Source organism: Ailuropoda melanoleuca, chromosome 3, assembly GCF_002007445.2.
Source record: "Ailuropoda melanoleuca isolate Jingjing chromosome 3, ASM200744v2, whole genome shotgun sequence".
NCBI lineage: Eukaryota > Metazoa > Chordata > Mammalia > Carnivora > Ursidae > Ailuropoda > Ailuropoda melanoleuca.
Window position 1 is genome coordinate 13,983,109 of NC_048220.1, and position 27,633 is coordinate 14,010,741.

At 41.0% G+C, this 27,633-nt stretch overlaps 1 protein-coding gene across 12 annotated transcripts in view; it reads right to left on the reverse strand.

The window, feature by feature from the left end:
- Positions 1-6,264: 6,264 nt before the first annotated feature.
- Positions 6,265-27,633, reverse strand: part of CEP120 (centrosomal protein 120) — a 70,984-nt gene continuing 49,615 nt past the window's right edge. For 3 of the 12 annotated variants that reach the window (XM_034655932.1, XM_034655930.1, XM_034655925.1), the window contains 3 exons: positions 25,826-25,924; positions 13,037-13,182; positions 8,007-8,830 (listed from right to left, as the gene is read on the reverse strand). In XM_034655932.1, the coding sequence (XP_034511823.1) occupies positions 8,596-8,830; positions 13,037-13,182; positions 25,826-25,924 (480 nt within the window). In that variant the 3' untranslated portion in view covers positions 8,007-8,595. Of the gene's footprint in view, positions 7,156-7,183; positions 7,393-8,006; positions 8,831-13,036; positions 13,183-25,825; positions 25,925-27,633 lie in introns of those variants that run through there. The other 9 variants (XR_004623996.1, XM_034655927.1, XR_004623997.1 and 6 more) reach the window with 9 other exon arrangements.

A 27,633-nucleotide genomic window follows, 5' to 3' on the forward strand; every position in this document is an offset into this window, starting at 1 on the left:
TAATTTCATTGGTCTTCTTTCTTGTGTTTTTACTCTCTATTTCTGCTCTGATCTTTTATTTCCTGCCTTCTGCTAACTTTGGCCTAGTTTTTTTCTTTTTTCTAGTTCCTTGAGGTATATAGTTAGCTCATTTATTTGAAATCCTTATTTAATGAAGGCTTCTACTGCTATAAATTGCCCTCTTAATATTCTTTTAGTGCCATTCCATACATTTTGATGTGCTGTGTTTCCATTTTTGTTGTCTTTTTTTTGTTTGTTTCCCTTTTGACTTCTTTGATCTGTTGGGTATTCAGGAATGTGTTAATTTCTACGTATTTGCGAATTTTCCAGCTTTCTTCCTGATAGTGATTTCTAGTTTATACTGTTGTGGTTGGAAAAGATACTTGATATGATTTTAGTTTTCTTAAGACTTGTTTCGACCTAACATATGATCTATCTTGGAGAACGTCCCCTGTGTGTTTGAGAAGAATGTGTGTTCGCTCCTGTTGAGTGGTAGGCTGTTAATAAGTCTCTCAGCTCCATTTGGTCTTTGCTGTAGTTCAAATACAGTGTTTCCTTATTGAGCTTTTGTCCAGGTGATAGACCCATTGTTGATGGTACACTATTGAGGTCCCTTATTATTGCATTGCTGTCTATTTAACCCTTCAGCTCTATTAATATTTAGCGTATTTAGGTGCTCTGATATTGGGTAAATATATACTTGTTATTGCTATATTCTTTGTGAATTGACCTCTTTTTTCATTAATGACCTTTCTCCAATTACAGTATTTGACTTAAGCCTATTTTGTCCGATAGCACTATAACTATCCCTGATCTCTTTTGGTTTACATTTGCATGAAATATCTTTTTCTACCCCTTCATTTTCAACCTATTTGTATCCTTAAAACTGAAGTGAAACTTGAAGGCAGCATGCAGTTGGGTCTTTTTTTTTTCTTTTTTAAAATCCCTTCAGCCATTTTATGTCTTTTGATAGAATTTAATCCATTTACATTTGAAGTAATTATTGAGAGGTAAGGTCTGACAGTTACTGTCTTGTTCTTGTTTTCTGGCTATTTTTGTAGTTTCCTTGTTCCTTTGTGATTCGATGATTTTCTGTAGTGATATGCATTAATTTGTTTTTCCTTACCTTGTGCGTAAGTACTGTAGGTTTTTGCTCTGACACAAAGCTTACACAGAATATCTTTTAACAGTCTGTTTTAAACTCATAACAACTTTGCTCATATACAGAAACTCTAACCTTTTTCTCCACCCATGTTGTTTCTGAAGTCACAATTTACATCTTTTCACATTGTGTATGCATTAATCAATTATTGTATCTATAATTATATTACCTTTGTCTTTTAATCTTTATACTAAACTTTTTACACACCACTGCTAAAATATTAAAATATTTTGTTCCTGGCTGTCTCTAGATGCCTCAGTGATACCAATCTCCCTAGAGATCCTTTGTGTGTGGTTATTCTCCTTGTTGGCTTTACGGTGTTGTTATAGGTTTGTAACTGGACTCTTGAGTCCTCCCAGGGCTATTTTCATTCATGGGCGGTTGTTTACTTGTTTTTTTTTTGTTGGGGGATGAAGACTGGTAGCTCCGACTCTGCTAGCTGCTTCTTTTCTGCCTTATCTAGCTGGTTATGAACCTTCCATACAGTATCGAATGGAGATACTGAGAACAGATGCTGTTTTCTTCTTGATCTTAGGGAACGTCCTCACCTTTTCCCATGAAGTATGTTACCTGTAGGTTTTTTTATAGATGTTCTTTATCAAGTTGAGGAAGTTCCTTTCTTAGTTTCCTGGGCTTCTTTTATCAGGAAGGAATGTTAGATTCTGATAAATGTTTTTTCTCACTTGATAACCATTTTCACTTGTACCCCAGACTGCCTATCGCCACATGCTATACAAAGCTTTGGACCCTATGGATTTGAAGGCCATCTTAGATTCTGAGTTTGCCACATTCCCCTCCCCCACCACCAATTCTTCGGAGCCCAGGCTTATAAACTGGTTGTGTTTTGTCCATTCATCTCCCATAGTTACCTCTGCACTTTCATTGTGACTAGTAGCTAAGTGGATGGAGTTTATGACTACGCTGAGCATGTATTTTCAACAGGTTTGATATTATTCTTAGTATCAAACTTCACTCAATCTGAGAAGAGTCTCTTTTGACCTACACAAGCATTATTAGGGCTTTTATTAATAAGCCTCTGATAGGAAACTTTTTTGTTCCCTTGGACAGCTAGGATGCAGTCATCATAGGAGAGGAACAATAGTGAGTATACACAAGAGATGAGGAGAAGAAAAAAATGCAGAAATGGTCTTTTGTCCATTCTTGGCTGTTGACTTGTGAAGCGAAGAGAGGCCCACTGTCACCTACTGCCATTCACTAGTAACTGCGAAGGGTATCATCTCTAAGGCAGCATAATAGGAAGAACCGCATGAGTGACATATATAACTAAGCAATTTCATACTAAACAAAGGAGTTCCACAGCTTATACATATGTAAACATAATAATATACAAATATAAAAAATATATAAATATATAGAATCATGAATATCTCAGTTCATCTGATGTCAGCAGAATGGGCAGGTTATTCTCTCTCATTTGGTAGGAGACATGCCTGAGGGACATGCCCAGGAGCGCACACACCGGAGGTCGCATTACGATGGTGGCTGCGTGAATGCAGCAAGTGTCAAGCAGGGCTTCAGGCAGCCCCAGACTGGGCTGACGTCTGCTACTCCTGCGTGTGTGCACTGCTGCGTTCACAGGTAGCTCGTAGACCCGGACAGTGGCTCTGAGGTTCACACCATAATGTAAGAGGCAAAGAAGGGTAGAACCAGCAGAACGAGCTGGCACCTCACAGCCCTTAGGAAGGGAAAAGGCTGACCAAAGGACAAAACTGGGGTATGAGCTCTTCTTTCTACTCTTTCTCTTTTTCCTTTCCTTTTCTTTCTTGTGGGTTTTTAAAAGAATCTTTTGAAGACACATTCTGCGTGTCATTTGTTCCTGGTAAACACACATGCACAGAGAGATAAGGGAAGACAAGTGTGGGTGGACAATAGAGCTACTGATGGAAGGCCACATGTGGGCTGGCCGGTACAATTTTTACTGGCAAAAAGAGTCTGTGGGCTAAATTACTTCTGAAGACTATTTATAAAATGATTTCCTACTTGGTACCTTTCTTTTCTTCGTGCAAGTTTTACAAATTTCCATTGGTTACCTAAATAAACATGTGTCAGAAACCAAGATAAGACCATCTCATCTGCTGACAAGGAAGCTAAGTCAGGAATTGCAAGTTCCTTCCTCGAGGCCACAGTCAGGTGGACACACCGGTCGGCTACACTAGCCCATCCGGTCTGAACAGCACGGCTGAAGACAGGCGCTCACTATTCAGGCCTCGAGTTCTTGATTTGCCATACTTTGCTCAGGGCATCAGATGTTGCGCAAAACCGGAACTGAACTCAAGGAATACAGTACCAGCCTCGCCTGACAATCCAGAATTTCTCTCAAGCAAACAGATGGAAATGTTAGCAACCAAATGTTGCTTTTTCAGGTTACAGAAAGGAGTCCTAGCAAGGGAGCTAGTTCTTTGATGCTTTTAATCGTGTTCAGTCTGTTCCCTAAGAGGAGAATTTGCAGGAGAAGAGCTTAAAACATTGCAAACCTACCAGGCACAGACTTTCTCAGTATTGGGTTGGCATTCACTAAAATTTACAATGATGTCAAAGTAAGATTTTGCAGTAACACTTCTTGTCTCTAGCCAAGTTTTAATGTAAAATATTGAGGAGAACTCAGCATTCATCCCGTGATCTGTGTGCTTTCGACCAGTTAACATGTTAATCAAGAAAAGGGTTGTGCTGTCCAACTATTAGATAGGTTATTTGGAAAAGGAAAAAAATATTTGTCTATGAATTTGTGGATGAAATGTTTCCAAGAAGAAATTACAAATGGGCCTTATTTTAGTTCTCTCCTGTTATGAATGACAGGTTTAACATTCTTAGAAACCTTAAGAATATAATGACTACATCTTTAAAAGCCTCTAGGGATCCTGGTACATTAACGTATCAGTCAGTAAATTATCTACAAATTAATCTTTCTAAACAGATTTCCACTGCCCTTTAATTTGAAAGCTAAACTTCTGAGTCTCCACTTCAGCAACTCTATATTTGAAGAGCCTCCATCTGTAAAAACATTTCTAATGAAAACATGAAGACAACCCCCAGAGAAGCAAATAAAATGAGATTTAAGTATATAGCAGCCTTTCTACAGTTACATTCCTAACAATAGTGGACTTGAACTTGATGCCAAATCGAGGTTATATAATATAATCAGTGAGCAGTCTAGTTCTTTTGGTGTTTGTGAGAAATGCAGTTGCTTACACAATTCTGTCCGAATTTCCCATCTGTACACCAAGATAGATGAGTTAGATCTCGGTTTCCCTGAGTCACGGAAGCCGAGGGAAGAGGAAAGGAAGAAGCGAGTGTAAGAACTGCTCCAGTGCAGGTAGCAGAAGAGGGAATGCTGGGAAGTCTGGGCTCCAGAGCCTGTGTGACAGTTGCCAAAACACAAGTTATCAAAGATGGGTTTACATTTTACGTCATTCCCTATGAACAATTCTTCAAGCAGACTTTATCCAGCACTCCTGCACAAATCACTTCGTCCCTTGGAAAGACCACCAACCCACGATAAGACTACGGAGCCTGCTTTAGGCAACCTGAAATCCATTGTGAAAAATTCTCTATCCGATTTGTGTCCGTGGTCTGGACTCTCTACTCAATGAAAGATAGTTTGTTGTGGGGTTTTTTTGTTGTTGCTGTTGTTTTGGGGTTTTTTTGGTCTTGGTTTTTGCTGTTGTTGAACAACAAGACCTTAATTTTATAAAACATAGGTATATTATAGCAAGTTTCAAGGATCCTGCAATTCACCTTTAGAAGTCAGAATGAAAAAGTAGCCATTTTCAGTAACCTTGGATTTTGTTAACAAGGGCACAACAAACATCTAACCAAGTGTCTAACCCATTCCTACTGTCAGGGAATGAGAAAACAGGAGGATCTTCCAGAATGGCTTGACAGGCAACTCATGTAGCAAACAAGCTTTTTTTAAATTGTGGTAAAATACACGTACATAAAATTGTAACCATTTTTAAGTGTAGAATTCACTGGCATTAAATGTATTCACAGGGCTATGCAACCGTTTCCACTATCCCTGATCCAGAACTTTTTCATCACCCGAACAATTCTGTCCCCACTTAGCACTCACTCATTCTCATTCCCCGCCTCAGCCCCTGGTAATCTCTACTCATTCTGTCTCTAAGCATTTGAAGCACAATTTCTATTTTATTTATTTACTTATTTGTCAGAGAGAAAGAGAGCACAGTGGGGGGAGGAGTAGAGAGAGAAGCAGGTTCCCCACCGAGGAAGGAGCCTGATGTGGGGCTCAATCCCAGAACCCCAGGATCATGATCTAAGCCGAAGGCAGATGCTTAACTGACTGAGCCACCCAGGTGTCCCAAAGCACAATTTTTAAAAGCACGACAGCTCAACAAAAAGTCTTGGACTTTAGCAGGACCTGGGCGGTGAGGTCGGGAGAGCCTGTTTTTCTAGCATCTCCATCATAGTTAATTTTTATGTCTTTTGACTGGGAGACCACACACAATCTTTTCTTATTTCTTTATGAATACGACTGTTGAGTGCCTACATCCGGCAGGCACTATTTTAGTCCTGGCGTGTGGCAGAAAGTTAGCTAGACCGGTGCTCTGTCCTCCCTGACCTTACTTTGTGGTTACCCATGCTTCCCGTTACTGCCAACTTCGGGAGAACACGGGGATGGCACGCAATTCTGGTAAGATGCTGGGGGCCTGACCCGTGCCCTGTATCAGTCATCATTGCCAGCACCACAGGAATGCTCAGAGATGTCACAGCAGAACATGTTTCACCTTGCATTATATTAGCGCTCATCCCTGCTATGGTAGGTAATGGATAGTAAGAGTGGAGGTATCTTCATACTAGATTGACACACAGAAAATTCAGGTCTTATTTCCAGTTTTAAATAGAGACTTTGGGATTTCATTGATATGAAATGTCCAGAATTGCCAAAGCCACAGAGACAGAAAGTAGGTTAGTGGTTGCCAGGGGCTGGGCAGAGGGGAGAATGGGGAGTGACTTGCTTATCCCTTTGGGGTTTCCTTGGGGGATGATGAAAATGTTCTAGAATTACATAGTGGTGATGGCTGTACGACCATGAGAATATATTAAAAACCCCTAAATTGTATCCTTTAAAAAGGTGAGTTTTATTATGAATTATATTGATAAAAAGAATCAAGTCAGCTATTCCATGAAGGTGGACATAGTGGTAGTGAGAGGCCCGATTTTAAAATTCTACACGTAGCTAGCAGAGGACCGTTCCTCAGACTGGAAGGACAGGCAGTATGTCCCGGGAACTGAGAACTGACATTCAGGCTGGGCAGCAGCTGGATGGAGCAGTTCGTCGGCAAGAAAGCCATGTGGTCAGACTGGATAGTTCTCTTCCCCAGACGTGTGTGCGGTGCCCCAGTACGTCCTTGAATCAGACTCAGACTCCCACGTCTGCACACAGGAACCCAGGTCTGGTAGGAGTCACGGGCCTGCGGGGGTAAAGGAACTTACCTGGGCGACCTGAGGGGCCCTGCCCACAACTATGTGCCAGCCTCAGACATGGACACTAGGCTTTCTCTGTGTCCAGGAGCCACAAACGTCTTAGAGGTAAACGTTATTTCAGAGGAAAACATCCGATGACAGGCCGGCCGTTCGGTGTAGTAATGAGGAAGCTGGCTCAGTCAGCGGCCACCCCCCTTCAGTCACCCACCGCGCTGTCCCTCCACTTTCCAACCCTGAGAATAACTTTTAATTCCTGGAATGACCCTCGCACACGGAAGGGCTGTTGCTGAGGGAGTAAGAGAAGGTGGTGAAATGTCAGATGTCCCCCGTGTTCAGACCTGTGAGAGTACGGCCACGCGAGCCCCTCAAGCCCCAGGCACACGGCAACGGGGGCGCTGCTCACCTGCGGGCTCCAGGCAGAAGCGACACACCGCCCGGCTCCCCATGGTGCAGGACACTGCGTGTTATTGGTTCAGTGACAGAGCAGGAGACGGTTTACAGAAGGCCAAGCGCAGCCCACGGCCGACCTGCGGGGAAAGTCCTTTCTGTGTCTCGCAATCCGAGGCCCCCTCTAGTGTTGGAAAACAGGCACGCAGCACCCAAAGCCCGGCAGGCACAGGCAGAGACCTCCCGATGGAAACACGGCTTCCGGTGCGCAGGGGAATCGTGCGACAACTGTCTGGCGGTGATTAACACCGCACTTCCCGCTGCGATGCACAGAGCCGGTGGTCTCACTCAGTAGCTGCCTTCTCTCTCAAGGTCTGCTGGGTTGTTTTCAGAAGATCAAGACTTTGTTATTAAGGAACCAAAACAAAACAATGCGTGGAGGGGCTTTCCTTTCCCCCAAAAATACACCTCCTTGAAAACAGAAAAGTATTTTCTTGTTTCCAAACTGCCTATTCTGCTTTTATGGAAGTTCTCGGCAAACACTATATAGTTCCTAAACTAGACTTCAATTTATTGTATTTGGGAATCAGAAATTTGACACTAATATTTTCAGAGTCCCCTCATCTGTGACCGTGCTGCGCGCCTCCGGAAAAGCCGGCGGAGAGAGCTGCCCCCAGGGCAGACCTGGCCGTGGAGAGGCCCAAGCACAGGGATTCTCCGAAGTTCACAGAGAAGGGCACTGCATAAATCCATGACTTCATCTTGCGTACTTTACAAACCAATCGATTAAAATTTCGGGGGAGTAAAAAATAGTCATTTTTCACTCTAATTTCTCAGCAGAAGCCTTTGCCTATGACATTACAGAGGGTTTGGGTTTTCAAGAAAACAGAACAATACAATCGTGGGCACGAGTGGGCAGACGAGCACCTTTTTAAAACTGTGACTTTCATCTTCCTGAAAGTGAGGAGCACAGCAGAAAATGTGGAAATTCAATGGGTGTTGAGACAAGTTTATTCTGTATTAACTTTATTTAAATAAATGCCTAGTTTGTCATTCAGTAGAGCCTAGCGCTTCCCTGCACTGATCTTGCTTTCCGTTTTCAAACTTGTCACTTGCAAATGTTACAAGTTAAAAACAGGCTGTCTAAAGTAAGTTAAATAAAACTGTTTACAGTTGGCCTCAACTTTCGAGAAGCTGTATTCAAATGAACAGGACGCAGCATTTTTAAAGTGCAACATATACTCTTTTGGCTCAACATGAAAAATTATACAACTGGAAATTACTGCAGTCATTTCTCTAAGGACAGATCTTGTGAAAAGCTGTTGTGAAAGCTGGCCATGAAATTATAAATTATGAGAAACACTGAAAAGTCATTTAAAATGAGTATATAAAATGCAATTACAGTGGGAGAGGTAGCATAAAGTAAATAAAATCAAATAAATACTGTACAGTGACATATAAAATTCTGCTTATAAAAAATTGAAAATTGGTTTTAAAACATCCTTTTCCCTTCTTTCGAGGGTCTTACAATGAAATTAAAATTTAGGCCTAGAGTCTCTGTAAAGATTTTCCAAATGTTATTAATTACTGGCATTGTTTTTTGCCAAAACCTCTCTGATCTGTCGGTCTAGTTCACTTATTATTCGGTCCTCGTGGTTATACACACCCGTCCTCATCAAAGTATCCCTTTCTTCTATGAGTCGAGTCAAATAATCATCCAAACCTTCTTCCAGGGCATTGCCACGCAGGCTGTCCATTTTTCCGCTCGCAATCTCTCTGGAATCCTGGTACTGTTTCTGTTCTTGTTGCCTTAACCTGAGAAGTCAAGAACAAATGCCACTCTAAGCAGGCAGCAAGTGCTGTTTTGGTTTTTTGGTTTTTTTAGTTAACAAAACACTGTTTCAAAAAATGATTCAATGGGAAATTATGCCTGTAGCATTACTTTCGGGGAGATAACAAAAACCAGTGTTCTCCTTGGCTAGCCGGAGCCAGCAGGCTCATAAAAGGCAGTTTTGAAAAAACAATACTTGTTTTTCTAATTATAAAATATATAAAAACTGTAGCAGTTCTGGAAATGTGCAAAAAAGAAAAAAATCCTGATCTTATCCAGAGATAACCAATCTAAGTAATAACTTTCTGTATTTCTTTTCAATTAAAAATGCGTATGTATCTTAAATATTTTTCTAAAAAACTGATGATAGGATACAGGCAAGGCTGTACACTACTTTTTCCCACTTACTGATAAAATGTTTTCCTGCATCTTCCAGTGTCTTCTAAAGGGCTTCACCACATTCCTTCACTTGGATGTACCCTTATTTAATCACCCTTTATTGGTGGTCTTTAGGTCGTTGGTAAATCTTTGTTTGTTGTTTTGAACTAAATTTCCCTAAGTCATTCAAGAAATACCTCTAGGTACCAACAGTGCCGGGTGCTGGGGTACTGCCGTGGCTCAAGAAGGAAACTCTTTGCTATTAGAGTTTACATCACCCAGTGTTCGTAGAAAGTGACCTTGTTTCGATGTCAGTACCTGGTTCAGATGGCGTGCACCTTGTACGACTCTGCCTGTGAGGCCTCATCTAGGAGTCAGAGAAGGGACAGCAGGTACCAGACTGGGACTTGGGTGTTTCCAATGGAATACCGTTAGTTGTGTGGCCTTGAGAATGTTAAGTGTACTTAGTACACTTTTCTAAGTGATAGTAATACCAACTTTGGACAGTGGAGTATGTTTTAATGTAATTAAGAATGTACAATTAAGAGATAACTTCTCCTCTCTGCAAGTGGCTACAGAAATGTTTAAATTTGCAACTACCCCTAAGTTTTATCTTTATAAATGGGAAGGATGAAGTGGTTGAGTCGAAGCCCCTGCTTCTGAATGGTCTTCAGGATGAGTATGCCAGTGAGGACCAAACCCACTTGTGAATTTACGCCGAGTGGGCGAGAGGCAGAAGAGCCAGTGAGGAGAGTCCTGCTGCCACAAACAAGGAGGATTGGCCCCAGAAACGCAGGACTGTTGATAGTGTGCACTTTGGTTTGTTCAGGCGACCCTCTAAGATCCCCCACAAAAGAACACGGAACTGAACTACGCAGCCCAAGAAGGAAATCAAATACCTCCATCTGTTCTCAGAGAAAAAACCTACGTAGTCCAAGCCCTGTGCTTTGGGACGGGGGTGACCATCAAGTGGTTGGTTAACGGGGTAGGGGTACAAATTAGAGCGATTCCTATGGGTGTTCCCTCTACTGTAACTCTCAGAGCCTTCCCGGACAAAGAGGTCCTGAACGCAAACTAATAACCTACAACATCAAACGATGTAGGAGAAAGCCCAGCCGTTTTCTTGTCCTCTCTTGATACATGAAGGATACACAGAATTTTTACACAAGTGACAGGTGATCCCTACTGCAGCTTTACTAAAATGCAAATCACCAGTCAGGCTCACAGAATGTTAGAACCTCGTAGGTGAAGAACCCCACCAAGTTCCCAAGGTGCACGTGACGCCCCTGAACGACATGGTGTCTGGACTCCGCCTGCACACTCCTGTCACTAGGAACCCACGACTCTGTGGAAGTGCTCTTAGAAAGTTCCTTCTTGGGGCGCCTGGGTGGCACAGCGGTTAAGTGTCTGCCTTCTGCTCAGGGCGTGATCCCGGCGTTACGGGATCGAGCCCCACATCAGGCTCCTCTGCTATGAGCCTGCTTCTTCCTCCCACTCCCCCTGCGTGTGTTCCCTCTCTCGCTAGCTGTCTCTATCTCTGTCAAATAAATAAATAAAATCTTTAAAAAAAAAAAAAAAAGAAAGTTCCCTTCTTACACGGAACTTGGGAGGCGGCCTCATCCTCCCTCACAGCTGGCTCTGATTCCGTTCAGGAGGGGCACCTACTTCTCTTTAACTTGGGTGCCGGCCAGATTCCTGAAGACGGCTAGCTAATGATTTGCCCTAGAGTTCGCACGTGCAATATCCCTCTCTCCTGACCACCTTTTCGGTCATATTCCCCTGGAGGCTCTCCAGGAAGCTGACGGACCTGAACACGTGCTGCCCAGTGGTACGAACACCGAGGTGTGACTGCACCGATGCGGAGTCGTGAACGCTTCTACGGATGGCCCTTGACGCACCGGTGCTGTCACAGCCACGTCACACTGTTCCTAGTGGCCCCGTGTGTCCTCGCAGGCCTCTTCACATCAACGGTCTGCTCCTGTCTTTCCCATCACTCTCGAGGTCTGCCTTATAATTTATACAGAGGACTCTGCTTTTACTTCTAATGTACTTAGTGGTTTAAGTTCTCGCTAAATCCTAATTTATTAAGATATTAATGATGAGATTCAAATTTGCACGATCTGCAAATTTGGTAGCCAAATGGCTGTCAGCATTCCAGCCACCAAAACAGTCCTTAGCAAACAGCAGGGGCTTAATACCTACATGCTAAAGTAAACGAAAACCAAAAAAAAAAAAAAAAACAATAACAAACCCGTATGTGACAGCAAAATTTTCGAAGGCAAGGGTCACGTTATTTGTAACGTCCTGCACGTCTACAACAGAGTGGACGCCAATTATCTGCTGCACAGGAAGAGGAGACATGGAGCCCTGTCACACGACGCTCGACCTTTTCCAAATGATACGTCTATGTCGGTACTGGAAATGCAGTTGTTTAATCCAGCTCTGAAATACCAGATAGAGTGACTGCAGGTGTCACTGTATGCGCTATGGACTGAACTGTGTGTCCCCAAAGTCATATGCTGAAGCTCTAACCCCCAACGTGACGGTATCTGGAGAAAGGCTCTTGGCCGGGGACGCGGTTTAGACGAGACCATGAGGGCGGGGACCGTGGTGGGGCTCGTGCTCTTAGTAGAAGAGACACGGGAAGTTGCTCCCTCCCGCACACCATAGGCCACAGCGTGAGGCAGCTATGGGTCAGCCAGCGGGTCCTCACAGAAACTACCTGTGCTGGTACCTTGATCTTGAACGTGCAGCCCCTAAAATTCTGAGAGAATGCATTTGTTGTTGAAGCCCCCCAATCTACAGTGATGGCAGCCCAAGCTAAGACAGTGGGCTTTGCTGAAACGGAAATACGAGTGTCTTCATAAACTAAGTTAAAAAGACTTCCCCTCCAAAAAGAATATAATTTGTTCTGATACTGCTTTCTAATGATGGCTTTTCTAACAGGGTACTGCCGAAACTGTCACTAAGATGAACAGGACATTACAGAGAGGTGCCGTGTTGAACAATAGTTAAAAATACAGTCACGGCGGCGCCTGGGGGGCACGGTCAGTTAAGCGTCCAACTCTTGGTTTCAGCTCAGGTCACAATCACAGTGCTACGATGAGCCCTGTCTTGGGCTCTGCAATCAGGGCGGAGTCTGCTTGAGATTTTCTCTTTCCTCTGCCTCTCCCCCCACTCGTGAGCATGCTCTCGTTCCCAAATAAATAAAGTCTTTGAAAAGTACGTACATAGCCATAGGACCACCTTTCAGTGCTGGCTCTCTGCTCTATTAGCTATGTGACGCTGGAAAGGCTACTTAAACGTCTAACCAGCAGGTTCCCCATCTCTAAATGGGGATATGTTCCTCGAAGAGTTGCTTCCCAGATTTAAAAAAAAAAAAAAATGAGCAAAGAAAGCATTTATAATAGCTCCTGGCCATACAGTAAGGGCTTAATAAGGGCTATTTTATTTATATTAATAACATAACTAGATTTGAAGTGTCTATTATTAAAACTTCAGTATAACCATTCACCTTGAAGCAGTAGCAACAATCCTACAACAGTCACACAAAAATAAAATTCAAAGTACTGAGGGTATGGACAGAAACGAAAAAGCTAACCACAGCTGCGTTCACGGCAATCAACGTGGGCCTAACGGTCTTGAGTGTAGACTTGCGGCTGTGGCAGCCCATGCACTGCGTGTGACATGTGAACCCTTCCTTCTGGACAGCCCCGATATGCTACGTGCCCTGGCCCGATGGCTAAGGAACAGGTTCTCCTGCAACTCCCATTTCTGAATGGGGAAAAAAGGGATTTTTTTGGTTATTATACCTGTTTAATTCATTTCTGATGTCCAACAACTCTTGTCTCTCGGTCTTCACCGTGTCTTTCTCCTCAGCAGCCAGGTAACGTAGCCTCATCTGTTCCAGTTCTTCTTGCTGTTTTTTAAGACGAGCCATTTGACTTTCTTGTTCCCGCTGGAAAGAAACAAGCCAGCACTTGAATGGGAGGAGTAAATAGATTTCGTACGACTTTGACTTGTGATCACAATCCCGTTAGACAGGACCCGTGATACAGCCATGCACTCTCCTTCCGAGCCACACAGTGTCTGGAAAGGGCCAGGTTCTCTTAGGAAGTCCCGTCTTCCTGCGGCCAGCCACAGTCATTCAAGGCCCAGGCAGTGACTGAGGTTAGTGAAATACCGTAGGAGAACCCAAGATGAAGGCAGGAAGAGTCACTGTCAACACAGTGAGTTGCCACAAGGACAGGGGTAAAAGCATCTAAAAAACAGCTAATTATACAAAGATACACCGTGAAAAACCGGATGAACGGTCTCTGCACTGGCCAGATAATAATAGGCCTTTCCACTCTTTTCTCTAAGCTCACACAAGAATCTCTGCACAGAGGACAAAAGGTCTTTAAAACAAGTGTGCAGCCTTCCCCAGAATGGATATCCCACGACTGATCCAACCCCCCTCTCAGTAACGGACGCGTCTGGTAGCGCAGGCGGGGCTGCCAACACCCTATCCTGGAACAGAGTTGGCTCAGGCTTCTTCATACACATTTCTGTAGGGACGGGTGCTCTTCTTTCGTTAGAGCTCTCCCCTTTGGGGCTTCGGGCCTGTCAGCAGGTATATGTCGTCCTCTGTTTTTCAACATACACATTTTCTGAATAATGGTAAACAGAGTCTTTACACACGAGAAGTGTACGGAGTGGTAAAATATTACAAAGCAAACTACTCCATGCAGATCACGACGCCGAAGTCCCTCTATGCTTCCTCCTGCCCACTGACCACCCCTCCTTTCCTTAAGATAACTACTGCCCTAATTTTTAACACCACAAATAAGATGAGACTGCTTGACCTTTGGAGACATGGAACTGTGTGTAAGACGTCATGGGTGACTTCTTCAGTGAACACTGTTTTGCAGATTCATTTGCGTTCGGGGTAGTTGACGACTGCCTTTACTGCAGAGTGTTCCGCTGGATGAATATACAATCTCTTCATTCCGCTGTGGAGGGACATGGGCTAGTCTGCAGTTTTGTTCTCTAACGCTGGTGTCAGTACTATTGTACGTGTCTACGGGCCCATGTTTGTATGCCTCTCTATTGGGTATATACCTAGGATTCAGAGAAGGGCCATCGGGTAGGAGAATTTCAGTATTGGTATTGTTTTCAAAGTAGTAGTACTAATTTATACTTCCTCGTCAGCATTCCAGTGCTCCATATTCTCACCAGTACGTGGTAATGTAAAAATTTTTTTTTTCATTTAAACAATTCTGATAGGTTTATATGGTGGTGGTCTCGCTGTAAATTTATTTTGCATTGTTTTCCAAGACTAATGAGGTTGAACAAGGTTTAGTATTTTTTTTTAAAGATTTTATTTATTTATTCGACAGAGATAGAGACAGCCAGCGAGAGAGAGAACAAAAGCAGGGGGAGTGGGAGAGGAAGAAGCAGGCTCCTAGCGGAGGAGCCTGATGTGGGACTCGATCCCATAACGCCGGGATCACGCCCTGAGCCGAAGGCAGATGCTTAACCTCTGTGCCACCCAGATGCCCCAGGTTTAGAATTTTTAATAGCATCCTTCTTTTGTAAAGTTCCTGTTCAACCATTTGGCACTTTGCTCTACTTGGTTATACATTTTTCCTTACTGATATATTCATAGTACCTTATATATATACAGGGGTAAGTCTTTTGTTGGTTATTGAAGTTGCAAATATTTTCCACTAGTTTTGTCTTGCCTTTTCATTTCTGTAATGGCGTTTCTGACTTAATTTAAATAGTCCAAATTTATTCTTTTCTGGCTAGTGCCTTCCATGTCCAATCTAAGGAAGTTTTTGCCTGCCTCAGTCTTGAAGAAAGAGACTCTTATATGCAGATGCTCTTTTATACCATCTTGAAGCTTCATTGAGATCAATAATTCATACGCACTGGGTTTCGAGTATGTGAGATCAAGTTTCTCCCCCCCGCCCCCCGCCCTATGGAGCTCCAACTGACAGAGCAACATTTACTAAAAAGCTCTCTCCTACTGCTTGGCAGTCACACCACTCCCACACCACTTCTGTCCATAACACGTGCGGGTTTGTTCATGGACTCTCTAACCTGATCTGTTTCTCTACCTTTGCATTAAATCATACTGCCTTAATACTCTAACTTTTAAAATAATAAATCTTGATAAGTGATAGCATAAGTCGTCTACATTTTTATAGAAATCTCAGTTTCCATGACTGGAAAAAAAAAAAAGCCTCCTCGGATTTGATTATGATTGTGCTTAATCTTCAGATCACCTTGGCCAAAACCATTAGCTTTACAATATTGATTCTTCAATCAGTGAACACTTCTTCAATTACTTAGGTCTTAATTTCACTGAACATTTTATATTTTTCTATATACTAAGGATAACAACGGTCTTAGAATATGCCCCTAGGTATTTCTTCTTTTTAGATGTTACAGTAAATGGCAGAGTTTTTAAATTCTGATTTTCTAATTGGCTATAGTACAGAAAATTAACATTGACATTTACATACTGCTTTGGTTTCCAGCAAACTTGGTAAACTCACTAATTCTATTAGGCCATCTGTAGACACTTTTTAGTTTCCTGAGTCTGTCACCTACAAATAATAGCAGTCTTATTTTCTCCTTTCCAACTATTAAACCCTTTTGTTTTTTTGTACTTTGTCTTTTTAAGGTGGTAAACCACCATATTTTCATTTAATAAACTCTGTTGTGCTTGTTATAACTGGTTTATCAATGCTCCTGAGACTGTCCAATTTATTTTGTTCTTGTCCTTGTCAGATTTGGGGATCAAGATTATGCTAGTCTCATTTTAAAAAGAGGAGTGTTCGGTTTTCCTGCTTTCTGAAACAGTTTGTCTAAGAGTAGCGGTACTTTTTTCTAACATTTTTACCAAAATTCAGATGTGAAGCCATCTAGGCTTAGAGCTTTTATGTGGGAGTTTTTCATTACAGGTTCAATCTCCTTACCAGCTATCCAATGAGCATTTTCTGTTTCTTCTTGTCCGTTTTGTAAGTTCTGTTTCTCAAGTTCACAAAAAAATTTTTTTTACCATTCTCTTCTTTCTAAGACTATGGGATCAATAACCCCGTGTCCCCCTTTTTTATTCTTGATGTTGGAAGTGCGTGCATATTCTCTTTTTGTTCTTGAACACTCTGCCATGCAGGAGGCCTTTTTAAGGAAAGAACTTTTCACTTTGATTTTGTTGTATACTTCCCCCCATTTCCTTAATTTTTATACATCCCTTCTAATAGCCTTCATTTCTTTTTACTGATCATCCGAAAAGGATATTTAAAGAATAATTTTGCTTCTCTTACTTTTTAAGTGCACTCAAGGTTATAAAATTTCCCGCTAAGCACAGCTTGCATTAAATATCCTGTTGTGATATGCTGTATTAATTATTTTTTGGTTCAAAACATTTTCTAATTTCACTTATGGTTTTCAGTTTAGCTGTGGGTAATCAGAAGTGTACTACTTAATTTTCAGTCATTTGGGGATATTAGCTTTTCGTTATTAATTTCTACCTTAATCCCAGTGTGCACAGAAGACTCTAAATTACAATGTTCTGAAATTCGTTGAGAGTAGTTTGATCTTGCATGTGAGTATTGTGGCCAAATGGTCCCCGTGTACTAGAGTATGTGTATTTTAGACCTCTCTGATGGAATATTCTGTATATACACCTATGGTTGTGGTGTCTACACCTTCTAAATCTTTACTGATTTTTGTTTGTTTGTTTGCTCTATCACTTCCCAGAAGTGTTATGGTAAAATTGACCATTATTAGGAATTTGTCTATTTTTCCTTTGTTTTGTTTTTTATAGTGAAGTTTATTGAGTGATAGTAGAAAGCTCCTGAAGAGGGAGGGGACCTGAGAGGGTTGCCCCCTTTGAGTTCTCTTAATTTTTTGCTTTACATAAATTTGTGGCTGTTGCCAGGTATACAGACAGGTGGAACCGGTGTCATCTTCCAGGTGAACTGACCCTTTAATGAAGATAAACTATCTACAGTAATGCCTCTGGCCCTGAAGTCTACTTTGCCTGACCAAAGCAGTGCTAGACTGGCCTTCTTGTGATTGATTAGTATTAATGTGGTATATGCTCTTCCCTCTTTTAAATGTATCCATTTCTATATCCTTCCATCTAAGCTGTGTCCCTTCTAAGTAGCATACTGCTGTTTTTAGTTTTTCATGTAAGATTTGTCTCTAATGACAGGATTTAGTCCATTTATATTTAAAGCAGTTGGCCATATAAATCTTTACATGTTAGGATGCTGTACTCGTTCCATCTTTTTGATGTTATTCTTTCCTCTGGTCTTTTTTTAGATTAATCCTTTGTCCTCTCCCCACCCCCCATCAGCTTCTTAGTCATTTTTACTCTTCTTTAAGAAACAATACAGATCAGGACTTTGACAGCTTCACAAATAATGGAGCATACTGTAAACATTTTAACTCTATTCATTCCTTCGTATCTTTTCTACTTTAGTTCTTCCAGATTTTTGTCATGAATTTTAATTCTATGTATATTTTAAACTCAACAAATGCTGTGAGTGTTGTTTTCTACAATCAACTACTATTCATATTTAGTCAGATATTTATTTCCTTGCTGTTTATCCTCCTGTTTTCGTCTGGAATCATTTTCCTTCTGCCTGAAAAACACATTATATTTTTACTCTAGGTTTGCCATGACAAAGTCTCCCAGTCTTATGTCACTGTTATTTACAAAAAACATTTTCACTGCATACAGAACTTGAGGTAGGCAGTTATTTTCTTTCAGGACTTCAAGGATGATGGTATCCTACTTTCTTATGAATTCCTTTGCCGCTGTGGTGAAGTCATCTGTCTGATTGTTGCTCCCATGAAGGCCATGTCTTCCTATACCCCGATCCCTTACGGTTTTCATTGCTTTTTTGGCAATTTTACTATGACGAATCTAGGTATGGTTTACTTAGTCTTTATCCTGCTTAGATTTCATAAATATTCTTCAATCTATAAATTGATACCTTTTTCACTTTCAGAGAATCCCCACCTAGTATCTCTTCAAATACTGCTTTCTCTCCCATTCTATTGTCTTCTGAGAGCTTGCTAGAGGCTTAATATTTGTGTCTCCCCCAAATGCAGGCAGGTTTCCCACCTTTTTGAAAGTTGGTATTGCACTGCTTCGTTGTTATGAAAAATCTACATCAGTACCGGCTTTTGCTAAACAAATCCAAAAAGGAGTTCCACTACTAGCAAAAAAGCCATTCCTATACTAATGTACGTCTTTCGTAAAAGCAAAAGTTGGGGGAATGTTGGGGGATACTCTCTGCTCTGTGCCATTTCGACTTTCAAGAAGTTTTACAGGAACCTTCTACTTTCAGGTAGCTGGGGAAAGTTGGGGATACTCTCTGCTTTGTGCCATTTCGACTTCCATGAAGTTTCAGCGGGACCCTCTACTTTCAGATAGCTGGGGAAATGTGTGTAATGAAACCTAATCCCCATTTTGAGCTGTTAGGAGATGCAGCCTTTGGGAGGTGATTAGATCATGAAGGGGAGCCCTCATAAATGCGATTACTGCCCCTATAAAAGAGGTCCAAAGAGCTCCCTGGGCCCTCTACCACATGAGGACACAGCAAAAAGGCGGCCATTTATGAACTGGGAAGCAGGCCCTCATTGAACGAAGAACTTGACCATGCCGGCACCCTGATCTTGGCCTTCCATCCTCCACAACTGTGAGAAACCAATCTGTTGTTTGTTTAAGTCTGTGGTATTTTGTTATGGCCCCCAGACAAAGACAGGGTCTTAGTTACACACAAAAGGGAGTCAGTCTCATATAATCTACCCCGCGTGACGCTCAGGGTCTTGGCTATATTTTCAATCTTTTTCCCCCGCCTCTTTCAGTATGGATGTTTTGACTTCAGTTGATACATCTTTGGTTCTGCTATATCCAATATGCTGTTAATTCATCTACTAAATTCTTATACTGCACTTAAAATACTTCAGTTCTAGATTTTCTGTATCATTCAAATGATTCCAATTCTCTACTATAATTCTTCATCATATCACCTATTTTCTAGAACAGAGTGATAGTAGTTATTTCAAATTTGGCTTCTGGTAATTTGAAAATCTGGATTACCTGTTGACTGACTTCTAGTGAGCCCAAGACCTAAAAAGGCATTTCCCAGTGAAACCACACAAGTGGTTAAGAAAGAAAGGAAAAGATGCTCCAAAGAAGTAATCAGGGATCTGAAAACTCAAGCCACAAAGTGATACTATTTCAGACCCAACAAACTGGAAAAAATTAATACATGTTATAATAGCCAAGTGTTGGACATGGTATGAAGAATAACAATTGCACAGATACTCTTGGGAACTGAAAAGTTGTACAACCACTTTGGAAAGTAATTTGGCCATATTTAGCAAAGCAGAAGAAACCAGTGAACCCTATTACCAGAAACTCTACTTTTTGATATAAATACTAGAGAAACTCGGACACGTACAAAAATTTTCAGTGTTGTCTTGCTTTAAGGTAAAAAAAAAAAAATCACTGAAAAAGGACTGGATAAATTGTGCTATGTATGTTCATATATTTGTTTTATAAAGCAATAAAAATGAACTATAGCTAAATCGTAAGAGCAATTTTAAGTCATATAAGGTAGACAACAGAATGATTCCATCTATATAAAGTTTAAAAACACACAAAAGTAAAGCAAAGCAAAGGAAGAATAAATATCAAATTTAGGCAAGTAGCCAGTCACCTCTGGAGGGGATGCAGTTGAGAAAAGGCACACAGAGGGTTCCTAAAGCACTGATAATCCTGTTTCTTAAAAATAGAAGGTGGGGGTTGGGGTGTATAGGAATCTTCCTCCCCGCCCCCCCCCAGACTGTTACAATATATTTCTTTTAGAAAGTAATTAATAAAAAAGAAAGGACAAGAAAACTTCACAAAAATATACCAAATTGTTACCTCTGGCTGAGGAGGGGATAAGATGACTGGTGATGACTATTTTCTGTGTTACGCAGTGTTGCAAGATGTGCATTTGTTTACAATAAGCAAGCGTAATTACAAGCAGGAAAATACTACAAGCCAGTTATGCTGTGAGCTTACTCTACAAAATTGTCACTTTATGAAACTTGAAACATTCTAGTTCTAAAACATTTAAGAAAAGCCTTTAAATGCCTTGAATTTTTCTTCAAGTGCATGGCATTAATAATAATCGCACATGCACGCACAGAAATTAGAGGTTAGAGAGAGAAACCCTCTCTGCTGCCAGGTGCTCTGGGTTAAAGGCTCCTCCATCAAGTGAGTATAATCTTTATTTTGCCTTAGCTGCCTATAAATCCAGAGAGGAGATGTAAACATGCATCCACTAGACTAAACAGCGGCTAAAAAGTGGCCACTACTGACTCTCCCACTCACACATACCATGTAAGTCTGTGGGAAAAACTTACAACGAAACTCAGGAACTCAAGTCAAGTTTTCTGAAAATAACCCAGAGCTGACAAGTCAGTAGGAGGGCCTGGATGGTTTCAAGACACAGTTTTTAACCAAGACTTGGACCTCCAACTGTTTTCTTAAACAAAGATTTACATCCCATCCTTGGCTAAATTACTTATAAATTAATCAAATTAATTACCCCGAGTGGATAAGCAGGAGGCTGGACAAGATAGTGCTGGTGTCAGCCAATGAAGTCTGCGTTGTTTTAACTAAATACATCAGAGCTTAGTTTTAAACAGATCTACTGTGCACAAATATGGTGAGGGACCCACATCCTACCCCAAATCTCCGTTCTGTTTCCTGTCCTGGGAACAAACGTACCTCGTTGTAATTGTTCTGACATAACGAGAATGTTCAATTTTCTCCAGCAACAAATTCATACCTCTCAATGACTGATTTTTGAAAAAAGTGGTGGCTTTTATTCTACCTAGACAATTACTTTCTAAGGTGACAAGAAATGTTAAGTGAACATATTATTTAGAAAAAAGAAGTTAAAACGACAACCTTGAGTATTTGTAGAACAATGAAACTCAAGTGTTTGGGGTTAAAAATATTTCCATAGTGTATCTTCGTGGACATGGGGGGAGGGGAAATGAAATTTCCCCTTAACTGTTTAACAATCAGAATTCTTTAAAGATCTGTGCTACACACTGTAGCAAAGATATCAAATCCAGAACGTCTGGGGCTCATTTCCTTGTTTTCTAAGTTCAGACCCATTTTATGTTCTGTTTTACAGCGGTTATCTCCCCAGTTTGCAAAGACCAACAGCAACAACACAAAATTACAGCTTGCAAACACCGATTTTTATGGTTGTGAGGCAGAAGGAAAGGGTTTTTTTCCTAAATCATTAGAAGAGTATGATTTTTTAAATTCACAAATTGACTATACTTGGGTCACCTTTGAGTAATGGAAATCTGTTTAAACATTCTTTTGGCAATAGGCACCAAGCATCAGATCTTACTTCCAAGCTTTACCAGCTGGGTTTTGTCATTAACATTTATTAACAATCTAAGATATGGCTTTCCCCGTCTAATCCATACTACACAAATGTTTTATATGGCCCTCCAGAGGATTTTGCTGTGACAAATTACTGGCAGAGATGATGGCCCCGTGGCTATTCACCAGAGGCAATGTAAAATTAACATGGGACTAATCCAATTTAAACAAGAAGTTGCACAAACAAGCCTCTGAACAAAAGCAGATAGAGGATTCCAATTTTATATTCAAACACAATAAATGTGTTTTTAATAGAAACTTCTAAAAAATTGTATTTTCACTCATATGAATTGTGCCTATTTGATGAAGTTATTAATTTTAATCCCGCAAAAATAGGGGGAGAGCACAATTCAGTATGGCTCTCGCATTTAAGTGCCGAGCCTCAAAAGTCGTCTGTCGACCATCAGTGATTCCTAGTGACCTCAATGTTTGTTGACAGTGTTGTTTCCAAAGCAGAAAGTTTGTGGGATAAGGAACAGAATTAGTCTGCAAGGAAGCTCACTGCACTCAAAGAATGAGGCTCTTTTCTTGAGCAAATAGTTCGGAGTTGAACCTGTAACGTAGAGCTCTTCTCTTCTTAACACATAAACTAACTCCAAGGGAAGCATCTGACTTGTGATAATAGCCTCTCTGTTCGGAGGAACAAGCAGCCCAAATTACTTTGCCAATGGTTTTCAGGCAAGAGGGTAGAAAAGACAGAGGAAGAAAGGGTCAATAGAAAAGAACGGATTAAATGGGAAGAGCAAGACCTAGCCCGAGTGGACAAGGATGCCTGAGATAGGAAGGAGGGGCAGGGGGGCGGCAGCCTTTGCATGGCAACTCTGATGAAACTCTGTGGTCCAAACTCTCCAACAGCTCCCACTTTTCTACCTTTTCTTTACTGATTGTGGTAATGCCTTCTAATGAACTACCATGCTCTGAGTCTTCACTAGGTAAATTTTCTTCAGAGGCAGGCAACATCTTCCACATCTTCCCCAACAACTCTTGTTTGAAGACCGGAAATGACTGCAAATCTAATAGTGGTGTTTTTCCCTTAGCTTTGAGGGACAAAATACAATGGTAAGCCCATTGTCCTCTTATTTTTCTCTTTTGGCTAACTTCATTTGCATTTCTTACCACCCGCCAGACCCTGGGGGACGTGGGATGGGGGGGGGAGAGCCCCGCTCTGTGGGGAGCATCTACTCCTGGGCGAGGCGCCCGCAGGCTCTCGGTAAGGACATGCTGACAGAGGAAAAGCGACAACTACAGACTGCACTCTCATCTCTTTGTAGGACTTCCTCAAGTTTGGTATAGACTCTTTGGTGTATCTGCAAGTTTAGGTCTCGTTTTGGTTTTTTTTCCTTCTATACAGTTTTCTAAAGAACATCTATAAAACTACCACGTAAATACAAAGTACTGTTATTACTCAAACTGTATCCTACCCACTTCCCTATTGCCATTATTATATAACCACACCCGCCACTTCTGTAGACTTAAAAATCTGAAATTGTTGGTGGCTACCAGTTCTTAGAACACCGTAGCAGTTACAAATCCCTCCAATATTTTTCTGTCCCCAAAATATCCAGAGCTACCAACCCATTAGGTCCCTGCTGACGAAAACTCAGAACACTCCATAACAGATTTAGGGCTCAGCTCCTTTAACAGCTACCATGTACTGAGCACAACCTATGTATCCAACACTGTATTAAATGCTGTATCAATCATTCAATTCTCAGAAGAACGTGGGATGAGAAAGTAGTCTCTTCATTTGTACAGTGAAAAATCAAAGACTTTAAATGACCCAAGATTCACCTCACCTCTCGGGACTCTGAGACCACGTCCTAAACCACCCTGTGTGCCATCTCTGAGAGAATCTGGATCCTGTTACTTTTAACAGCTACTCTCAACACATTCTTTCCTTGTTCCCAATGCCTTGGGACTCCTCCTTCTTGTACCGTATGTGACCTAAGGACCGTGGCATCGTGACTTCAGCTTCTCCCCACCCGAAGTCACTCCATTTTCACCATCAGAGCTCATCTAACCGTCAAGTGATGCCATTTTCCTGGCTGGGGTGCGCCAAACTGTGACTTGTGCCTCAGTACTTTGTCAGAAATCCCTAAAGCCTTCCCTGGCTCACTTTCTTTTCCTTGAAATTCTTTCATTATTGGGCTTCTAGGGAATAAAAAGAGAACATTCTAAAGGGGAAAGAGCCTGGACTCGAGTCCGACAGCTCCAGTCCTCGCTCGCTCATGATCCGTCTGAGCAGGTGCACCTGTCGTAACTTCTCTAAGTCTCAGTGTCTTTCACCTGGAAAATGGACATAAAATTACCTGCTGCAGAGGGATCTTGGTTAGGATGGAATGACAAGAAGGGAGGGGCTGGAAATCATGGTCATGATCGCCCTCTTTCTAGCTGCTGCTTCCAGGATCAGCTCTCCTCTGTCCTCTGCAAACCTAAGAATGCTCAGTTCTGTCTGCCACAGCTTCAATTCTCACCTCTGCAAGGGAGTCCTTGCTCTGTTAAGCCCCAATCAAACCTCCCTACACCAGATCCACATTTCTGACTGCTTGCTGAATTTCTCTGTGCAAAAATTCAAATGTCCAACTTTACAAGTCCTATCTCCTTCTTGTCTTAATACCACATTTCCATACTGGGCAACTATCCGGATAGAAAGGCTTGAGCCTTTGGCATCGTCTTTGACTTCCTACTCTGCATTAAAATCAGGTAGATGGTCTTACATACCATTTCCAAAAACTATGTTTTTTGGGTTTTTTTGTTTTTTACAAGAATCTGTTGTGTCTTGTTCCCACTGAAGTTCCAGTCCTTATCGCCCGAAATGACCACTACAAGGGGTCCTCCTCTTGGGCCCAAGTACAGCCTATGCTTTCCAACTTCATGCCCGTTTGCCATAATCATTTCAGCGGTATTATTTCCAACATTTCCCTCAATCACAACCCACTCACCAGAGGTCTATCTCAAATACCTCCTCTTCCGCAATACCTTTCTTAAGTGCTATTAAATAGATTGTACTTTCCCCTCCTGACTACTCTGGATGGTTCCTCTCAGGGCTCTTACTCTTAAGTACAAATGTAATACTTGTAGTTTTCTTCCCTACGACTCTATTGTGAGCTCCCTGAGGGGAAGACGTAAGTTTGACCTACATCGATAAATCTAGGGCAATACCTTGAATTCAGGAGGCCCCCAGTAACACTCATCTATCCTTAGTCCTGTGAACTCTTATAGTCATTCTGTGTAATCTCAACTCTTCTAGGAGCTACGTTAAGGCAAATTGTACTATTCATTCTGCTGTGGTCTTGGACATAATTCTCTCTGAGGGCAGGAAGCGATTAGTACGGTACCACAAAGATGTTTAATAGCATTGAATGGCCATGGAGATAGATATAAAGAATACAAATTTGAAAGGTGCTATGTGCCGAATTTCTTTCAGAATAAAACTGACCATTAAAGAAAAGGCAAAAGTTAGAATAAAGCTAACGATTATTGATCCTTAAAAGTGTTAGGTCAAGTAGGTCAAATTCTAAAAATCCTTGCTCACATTTTACTTCATTTTAATCATCTGAGGAAACTACACCCCAAAATAAGATTAATTTCTCCTGCGGCTTACGGCATTTCTTAACAAGTAATAAGGAGGAGGGGGAAAAAAAGTAACGTAAGAAGAATTCAGGAAACCAGTATCACTTTTTAAACTCTTGTAAAATTATGCGAGAATTGTCTCTGATTCCTTTTCTTTGCTGAATAAAGGACTATGTCTTCTAAGAATAACATTTAAAATAAGCTGTTCAGTTGGAGGACATGTTAAATTTCTTAAGTTATTCTTGAAGTTCTCTCCCGAAAGCTACTTTCAGTGGAAGGAATTTATACTAAGAAAAAAAATGGCCATTTTGTAAGTGAAAGTAAAATAAATTACTCCTAATTTCTTGTGGGGAGGATAGTTGGCTATTCAAAAAAAAAAAAATTATTTTTATTAAGAAAAAGATCTTTAAAAAAAGCCCCTAACCTCTTAATGTCAGAAATAGTCCTGGAAATTGAAATGGACACATCTGAACATAAGAGATATTGCCAAATATGCATACTTGTAAAGAATCAAGGGAAAAAAGACATAAAACGAACAATCCATCATCAGCTATAAACTACATACCTGTTTAAGTCTGGCAAGTTCTTTCAAAGCTCGGCCCCACTGCTGCTTGTAATGCAGTTTAGACTTAGTTGCAGATTCCAACTTCCTTTCAAGTTCAACCTAACAGTGATTAAAATCGTATCAAGTGAAACACTATACCACTGTGTACAATCACTGAAAGCTAATATATACAAAGAGTCTGGCTTAAGAAAAGAGTTTATATAGTGTAACATACGACATCATCTAAAACTGTTATATAATTGACTATAAATATTATGGCACATGAACATTTTCTTGTTTAAAATATAGTCGTATTTTTACTGCCTAACAGCCTATACTAAAAGGAACTGAATCAGTCTTAACCTCCAGACAGTTACTATAAATGTATTAAAACGTGTAGAGAGTGCAAAACACGTTCATTTTTTACAAAAAGCAGTTCTCACTGTTAGCATTCCAATTCCGCCAACACTTTCAATCTGAGAAACCAGGTTATTCCTCTTGGAGGCCTAGCATGACATGGAACTTGTCTTCTCACAAAAAGAACGAGTACTGTTAAATTTTGGCAAAAATCAGAGCAAAAACAGTGAAGTGTTTTATCAGAAAGCCGTTTACGAAGAGAAAGAGTACAAAGTGAAAAATATTTTAAGAATGTTAAAATAAACCCAAGAGTAGGAAAAATAATGCTCCTACTAACACTCATCTAACTCGTATTTTCTATTTTTCCTCAAATATATAAAGCAAAACATGAAAGTGATTCCATTAAAAAAAGGGCTATTTATACTTGCAGCAGGCAATCTGTTGTGCATGAACTGAAGCCAACTTGGCTATGTTCTGGAATGTACTCTCAGTGTTTCAAACCAAGTACCAAACAAATTCATGAAGCCAACAGACAGTTTTACTATTTAAGTGATAATGTAATAATATGCCTGAATTACAGTAAAATACTGTGACTCTAAATGGGTCTAAGTTGTTTTTTTATATCAAGTGTAGTTTTTCCCATACACACAACTCCTCATATTTTGCAGGAAAACAAAACCAAAGGCACTGTCCCAAAATTCAAACTCCAGAAAACTTAAATGAAAATAAAAAGGAAGGAAAAGCTGATTGCCAAATTCCCTTCACAAAAGACCAGAACATTCTCTGCAGTAATATATGACTTCATGGAGTCAAGGTCTATTCTGCTTTACAAATCCCTGGTGCTTGGATTTAAAGGTGTTGACATTTCACAACTAGACTTACACGTCTTAAATTGAATAATACTGTGAGATTATCAAAGATGATCTCTTCTGCTTATGCCCCTGAAATTTATACACGTTACTTGGTAAGTTAATAATAGGGCATCAGTCAGAGGAATAGCAAAAAATTTTTTATAGCTCTGAGATAAAAGGGTAGTATTTAATTATAAAAGCAATCGTGTCCACGGGTCTTAGAGAAGGTGTAGTAGTCTGGATGGGCCCAAGGATGAGGGTTAGGACAGGGATGAAGCCAGACAGATCACGTATATCTAGGGGACTGACTCAACAGAGAAAGCGGGGTAAGGTTTTATCACTTTTGCCATGATTATCAAAATCATTCCCATTTGCGTAGTTATTCACGCTTAAAGAAAAAAAACTGTAGTTAGCAAGTTTCAGATACAAAGCTCACTTTTCTAATTGTCTTTGGGCCCAATCAATGATTCGTACCTTTATTTTTTTAAGAATAGAGGTGCCTCTGTGATTCTAAAGAAACGTATGGACCCAACGCCCAGAAACGCGCACACGACTGAAGATTTGATACAATTCCAGGGCATTCCCAGACCTCGCATTAAGACGTTGCGCTGTGAGTAGATG